Source organism: Carex rostrata, chromosome 18, assembly GCF_964058835.1.
Source record: "Carex rostrata chromosome 18, lpCarRost1.2, whole genome shotgun sequence".
In the NCBI taxonomy this organism is placed as follows: Eukaryota; Viridiplantae; Streptophyta; class Magnoliopsida; order Poales; family Cyperaceae; genus Carex; species Carex rostrata.
This window is the reverse complement of record NC_135935.1, coordinates 5128574-5135484: the sequence shown is the minus strand read 5'-3', so window position 1 is coordinate 5135484 and position 6911 is coordinate 5128574. Positions and strand designations below refer to the sequence as shown.

Sequence of the window (6911 nt, the reverse complement as noted above, 5' to 3'; positions counted from 1 at the left end):
TATTCGCAATAGCTTTTTTTTTTTGGTCTCCCCGCTATGCCGCTATAATCGCTATTTACAACCTTGACAAAGTCTAAAATCTTGATTTGTCTGTTACATAATCCTTAACGTGCATTCGATGAATGTCTCCACTGAATTTATAAAGAGGTACAATATACTCTCCTATTTATAGACGGCCCAGATTAACTTTATCCATATCAAACTCAATCCGGTGCCTGTTGAGGTTGAAGGGGATCTGCTTTGAGATTCGTGTCAAGTAAAATGAACGGTCCAGATTCACCACTTGGGAGGTACATGGGATAATACGGATTCTTCAGATATAGAGGCCCATGTCTGCAGAAGCCCAAGTTTACAATTGAAAATGCTAGCAACGGTACAGACACAAGCCATACGACACGGTCCATGAGAACCAGGTTCAGATGTCTCTTTTAAGGTTTCCCAGAGAGCCGAAAACTCCAATCTCCGAAGCGCGTACCTTTTCCCCAAATTCAAATTTCTCGACAGTTTTCTTGGATGGCATCGTCTCGCTGAGTCGCTGTTTCCCATCCAGTTCGTTCGTCCAGTTCAAATTGACGACTGGACCAGTTGTCACACAAATCCGATCCTACATATTTTGGAAAATTAGGCGCCTGAACTTTGAAACCGGAGAAGATTTGGCCACGAGTTTTAATTAATGTTCTCCGGTCTTGGCAAGTTTAATAAAGCTCATTTCATTAAGAGGAGGGTTCAAATGCTTTTATTTTTTGTACTTTACTATATTTTTATTTTTAAAACTTTAATAATTCAAAATTTAAAAGTTAAAATAAAACCGTTGAATATGATTTACACTATTTTATTTATGTACGTGTAAAAAATTATGGCATTTTCATTTTATTTTGATTGTCATTAAGAGCTTGTAAAAAATACATTAATGAGGATGATTTGTAGACGTTGATTTTTGAACTTATTAATTCACATAAAAGCAAAATTAAAATTTGATAATTTTTTATGAGTACATAGAGAAAATAATATAAGTCAAGTCTAATAATTTTATTTTTACTTCTAAGTTTTAAATTTTGAGTTATTAAAGTTAAAAAAAAAATGAGAGTAGTTGAACCCTCCTCTTTCATTAATACTGTTGCTTAAATCAACTAATTTTCTGGCTGATCAAGTTAAGGACGGAACGTTCAATCGGAACTGGACCAAAATCTTTCCAATGTCCATCGTAGCCGTCCGATTTACTTGCAGAATCATGCGTACTAAACGATTTGAGTGCATGAAGTTCACACGAATCATAACATGAATTGAACGACTTTGGATGGAAAAGGACAGATTTTGTCCGACGCATAGAGGACTGATTTAATATGCATTAATCAACTGGAGAGGATTACGGTCGCTGTTCCTCGATTCTCACGAATGATAGAATAGTCGAATAGGACCGAAACGAAAAACCTCAGTAGTCACTACACAGAGTAGACTCCAAAGGGGGAAACTGTTTAGTCTTCCTATCGATCTGACAATGACCCAAACCACCACCGCCACTTCGGGCGGAGCCGCAGCCTCAGGCGCCGCGTCTCCGTCGGAGCACCGGATCTCCGAAGAGGTAATGGCGGTGCTACCGTCGGATCCTTACGAACAGCTAGACCTGGCGAGAAGGATCACCTCACTCGCCATCGCTTCTAGGGTTTCGCGACTGGAGTCTGAAACGCGAATTTTAAAGAAAAATTTGTCGGAGAAGGACTCGCTTTTGTCAGAGTTGCAGGAGCAGATCTTGCAAATAAATCATGCCCGCGAAGAAGCCGAGGCTAGACTACGGATTGCACTTGAAGAAAATGTAACTAATTCGTATTTTCTGAAACTTATATTATTTCCTTATTTTGTACCGTAGTCTGCGGTTGAATAGTAACATCTCAAAGCTTATTTTTTGTGCTGAAGCAATACTTACGTTAATATCCTCTTAAGATTGCAATACTACTGATTGTGTGGTTCATTTTATGATAATTGTATGATACATTGCTCAGTTTGTGGACCTTTGGAAGAATTATTTGACTGTGTCTTCTCGGAAAGTTTTGATGATTGCCTTTTTTATTCATCTATATTTTTTTGTCATGATTAGGTCAAGCTGACCACGGAACGTGATACATTAGCTCATACTTCAAATAAATTATCTCGTGATTTGACTAAGGTATCAACATTTTGGAATTATGTTCAGAGAATATTGCTTTCAAAGAAAATTTACATGACTGGCATGTGGCATTTTCATTTTTGCCGCTTTTGCCAGTGAGATATGAAGTACGCCACTGGAAATATTCAGAGGATGTCACAGTTCTTCTCATTTTTTCTTCTATTTCTTTGTATATAAGCAGTGAGAATACTGCCAGTATCTATTGAAACCAAATAATAACAGCAATCTGTTTGACAAAAAACAATCAAAACATATCAATAAACCCTTGAATAGAAATGCTCTAGTAAGTAGACTCCCAATTTTACCAAGATGTACAATACATAGGTTCAAACACAAGCTTCGCACAAAATCATACCCTAGTTTACTAGTGAACTCATACTCACCATAACTGGTACTGCATGACCTTCAGAGTAATACAGGTACCATTTGAAAACTGCACTGAATCCATGTACATGAGGTCTGATCAGTATAGAAGGCATACTATAAAATAGCAGCAGGCTTTTGATTTACAATTAGTCACAGCTTGCTCTGCATTCATTGGATTTCATAACTAGGTCCCTAACAAAGTGCAAAACGCCTTGAAGTCCTTCAAACACCATGTCCATGTTAATATGTATTCCCACCCAGTTGTAAAGGAAGTTTGTCCATGCTCACTGGCAACATGCTCAGCACCTTATCTTTTGTGCTTTCCATTATTCCACTTGTTCAAAAATTCAATTAAAGTAGCAATACCTGTAAAGGTTTTAATATGATCTTGTTGAAAAATCTCAAGGTTTTCTATTCTTCGAAATTACCCATTAACTACGAGTATTGTCAAAAGCAGCTCATAGTTCATGCCTAATCTACCTCTAACAGTTCCTCTTATTTTTCTAACCCTTATTGTTCGCCTCTTCATAAATAATGGAACTAAAGAAGTTGGTCGATGTGAAAATAATGTGACCAGGGTCTTCACATTTGGACCCCAATTGAATTCTCATGCGGAAGTATTTAACTTCGGGCCTCATTTGAGCCCTTTAACTCAAAATTGGACCCAGTTCAACTATTTTTGCATTAACTTGAGTTTTTTTTTCAAGGCATACATTTGTGCTGGTACAGACCAAACAGCACAGAGATCTGTCATGCCTTATTTTGGACAGGTTGATAATTTTTGACATTCTGTTTGGATAACTTTTGTAGCTAGAGACTTTGAAGAGGCAACTGATGCAATCTCTTAATGATGAGAACTCTCCTGTAAGTTCCTTTAAAGTTATTTACTGTTCGAATAATCAATAGGATTTGTTCTGAACACAGTTTCTGCTCTTTTTTCTGTGACTTAAATCAGCATCAGGAGATAGTTGATATAAGGACTTGTGACCAATCAATTGCAAAAGTATCTTCTTGGAAAGGTCTTTTTTCCTTTTTTGTTTATTTTTTTGCGCAAGTTATTTTCCTCTAGGACACTTTTATCTTTTGTGTGCAAGTTTTGTGTACATTTTTGTAGATATTCCAAGTAATACCCAAAATTCTGTATTAACAATGAACAATACCTAACTCTATTAGCAATTCCAAGTCAAGCAAACATACTTCCTCCGCTGAAATTTTTGTTTTTACTCAATATTTGATCTGTGAACAGTTTATATGAACTTGGCACCTAGAATCTAAATTTTTGGCTTGATGTACTGCATAACAAGCAAAGCAGCTAGAGTAAAAATGGTATCAAGTAAGAAAATATGCCTTTTCAACGACATGCCTACTGTGTATTCAATGCTAGAAGTCTGTGTTGTGTGGATTTGTTGAGCTTATTAGAAAAAGAAAACAAAGTTTTTCAGATTACTGATGCAAGCACTTAATTGTTACATTGTTTCAGATGGAATTGCACTTGCACATTCGGTGTCAAGTTTGAGATCTACAGATAATAAAAGTGTCACTCAGGAAGGTGCGATCTTTTATCAGCACTAATTTGTCATATTAGTCAATATGATATTGACCAATATTCAGCATTACAATATTTTAATAGTGATTGGCACCAAACCAAAACTAATCAAATTAAACAAAATGATAAATAAATAGCAATAATTGAACCATAGACTGAGATCTTGTACGAACCTGGTATGATTTATCTTGTATGGATTACATAAGTCTTTTGCTCCAATACAGCTCCAAGACCAAGTACACAACAATTTCCAGTCACCCGTGTAACTTCAAGATTGCCACCTGGTTCCACCCCGAAGATAACATCGACAGCTGGATCACCACGAACTTATTCAACCGCAGTGTCTCCCAAGATGGCATCTGGTGCCACATCACCAAAACCTAAACCTAAACCTATAATTCCTTTGTCTCCTTGGATCCCTTCCAGCAAGCAATCTTCTGCTGCTAACTCCCCTCCACGCAATCGGAATTTACCAGGTTTGTTTTGTCTTGTGTGTTTTTGTTGGCTTGTTTGGTCTTTAGTTGCATTTTTTATGATTATTTAACCCCTTACAGTGAGGTTTATATCAGCAACAGGAGACCTTGATTAAAATGACCTCTAACTGTCTTCTGAGTGTTTGTTTGCTTGTTTGGTCTTTAATAATATACTTTCTGGCTCGTTAGGTTCTCCGTTGCAAATTTAGAGGTCCCATCTGCTTAAAATAAGGCTCAGTTTATTGTTTGTGTGTGCACATGTTCCTTTTCATGATCTGGTGCTCAATTGTGCATTTACCCTGAGGGAGGCTTCATTAAACAAATTGTGGTATGGAAACAATGTTGTGTTAGTAACAGCAGCAATGATATGATGAAATATACCTTTGCATAGTCTGTACTTACCAAACCAGCACTAACTTTGCATTAAAAGATAAGAAAAATAAACTAACAATACAAGTTGTACAATAAACTGTTTTTTCTGTTTTGGAAAACAGGACAAACTCCTAGAGTTGATGGAAAGGAGTTCTTTCGCCAAGCCAGGTGTGTGCTTCCAATTCTAGTTTTGTTAGTTATGAAGTACTACAGAATTGTGGAATACTCATTTTTGTTCGTATCCCAACTTTTCTTGTTAATTTCTCTTTTTTCTTCAGGAGTCGTTTGTCATACGAACAATTTGCGGCATTTCTGGCTAACATAAAGGAGCTAAATGCTCATCAGCAATCCCGTGATGTTAGTTTTATTACTAATTTACTTATTTTAAGGATTACCCTAGAGATTTGATTTTACTTGTTAACTGTTCGAGTATCTTTGGGGTTATTGCCTTTATTCAATTTTGTTCATATATTTTATTAAATAAGAGCAAGCCTAGGAAGTTTTTTAAAATAAGAGAAGTTATGAATTTCAGAAATAAATCTGAAGGAATAACAGGAACCTGTTATTCCGATCTCAACTGTTGATCTTCATTGAGATTTGTGCACGTATAACTTTGTTGAGATTCACGCATGGAAAAGTTTGAATTGGTAGGATCGGAATAACAGGTTCCTGTTATTCCCAAACAATAATAGCAAATTTATTTCCATGAATTTCAGGATCAGTTAATTATTGATTAATTTGTAAAATATATATTTATTTATTTACTGTTGAACTGCTAAAAGTGGCTTGGATTGGTTTTTCTTGGTTAACATGCAAAACTAAAATTAGAAAACATAAGAAAAAGTCTTTCTGTGTCCATGCAGGAAACCCTAAGGAAGGCTGATGAGATATTTGGTCCCCATAACAAGGATCTTTTTGCATCTTTTCAAAGCCTTCTCAACCGTAACTTGGCATAGAGAATTTGCGCCTCCTGGTATATCTTTGTTATATCTTTCTACTTCATACATCATCTTACCTGGAATGCTTCATTTTAACTACAGAAATTCTTTTACTTTTTTAAGTCTTTAGCAGGTTGCCTAGGAAATTGATGCTAGTTACTGGAGTACTCATTTTTTTTAATGAGTCTGTAGAGCATGTTGTGATGTTTGCCCAGAGTTATTTGCTATCTATTATCTTTTGCGGTAAATTAAATAGTCAACTGAGCTGTTGTCATAGATTGTCTATAGTTGGTGATGAGCAGTCTGCTGCAATTTGTTTGCTGTAATAAACTTCTCTATATTAGCTCAAAACCATGCCAGAAAAAATTGAGCACTTGCTAAGTGGAACAATGTAATGTTATATGAGTTAACTTTTGTTGGGTTGCACTTTTTACTGGAACTTCTTAGCTTTTGTTTTGTTCCGATGGTATTTCCCCGTATTTTTCATTTTGTGATATTCATTCATTTTTTAGCTACCCCAACATTTTGGGTAAAAATTTTGTTCGTATGGATTGTATATCCACTAACTTCATGGCTAATACGGAATGAGTACAGTAATAGCTAATATTTTTATATTTTTAACTGGTATTTATTTTCTTGCACAATTCATCTTAATATTTAATCAAGCATCGTAATTTTCCATTAGTTCCCTTATAATTTCTGAAAATAATGTATATATTTTATTTTTATAAGCACAATATTTAGGCCATCTTTAATGAAATAAAAATTAGTGCATTTTAATTTATTCCAAAATTATGCTTCATGAGCAAGTTATTTGGTATGAATGGAAAATAAGAAAAAAAATAATTAATTTGGTAATTTTAGATTGTTAATATTGTATTTGGAATAATTAAGTCATTTTAGAATATTAATTAACTTGGTAAATTAACAATCGAACATGTGTCATTAACTACTTGGTGAATATATTTTCATTAAAATTTATCAATTAGTTTAATTTATCATTAATCAATTTCCGAGTTTTTGGATCCCAATTAACCCTTCTTTTTTCATCA

The 6911-nt window shown here is 35.0% G+C and overlaps 1 protein-coding gene across 3 annotated transcripts; it reads left to right on the top strand.

Annotated features, from left to right (window-relative positions):
• The first annotated feature begins 1382 nt into the window (after nucleotides 1-1382).
• LOC144569380 (interactor of constitutive active ROPs protein) lies at nucleotides 1383-6359 on the top strand. 3 transcript variants are annotated; one of them, XM_078319702.1, is made up of 10 exons: nucleotides 1383-1813; nucleotides 2096-2164; nucleotides 3341-3394; nucleotides 3486-3549; nucleotides 4011-4079; nucleotides 4301-4552; nucleotides 5044-5089; nucleotides 5200-5278; nucleotides 5785-5894; nucleotides 5983-6359. In XM_078319702.1, the coding sequence occupies exons 1-9, from the start codon at nucleotides 1499-1501 to the stop codon at nucleotides 5875-5877; spliced, it is 1041 nt and encodes a 346-aa protein (XP_078175828.1). In that variant the 5' UTR covers nucleotides 1383-1498; the 3' UTR covers nucleotides 5878-5894; nucleotides 5983-6359. The 3 variants fall into 3 exon arrangements, with proteins under 3 accessions (XP_078175828.1, XP_078175829.1, XP_078175830.1); XM_078319703.1 differs by having other exon boundaries at nucleotides 1411-1813; nucleotides 5993-6359; XM_078319704.1 differs by having other exon boundaries at nucleotides 1411-1813; nucleotides 5990-6359.
• The last annotated feature ends 552 nt before the right edge of the window (nucleotides 6360-6911 follow it).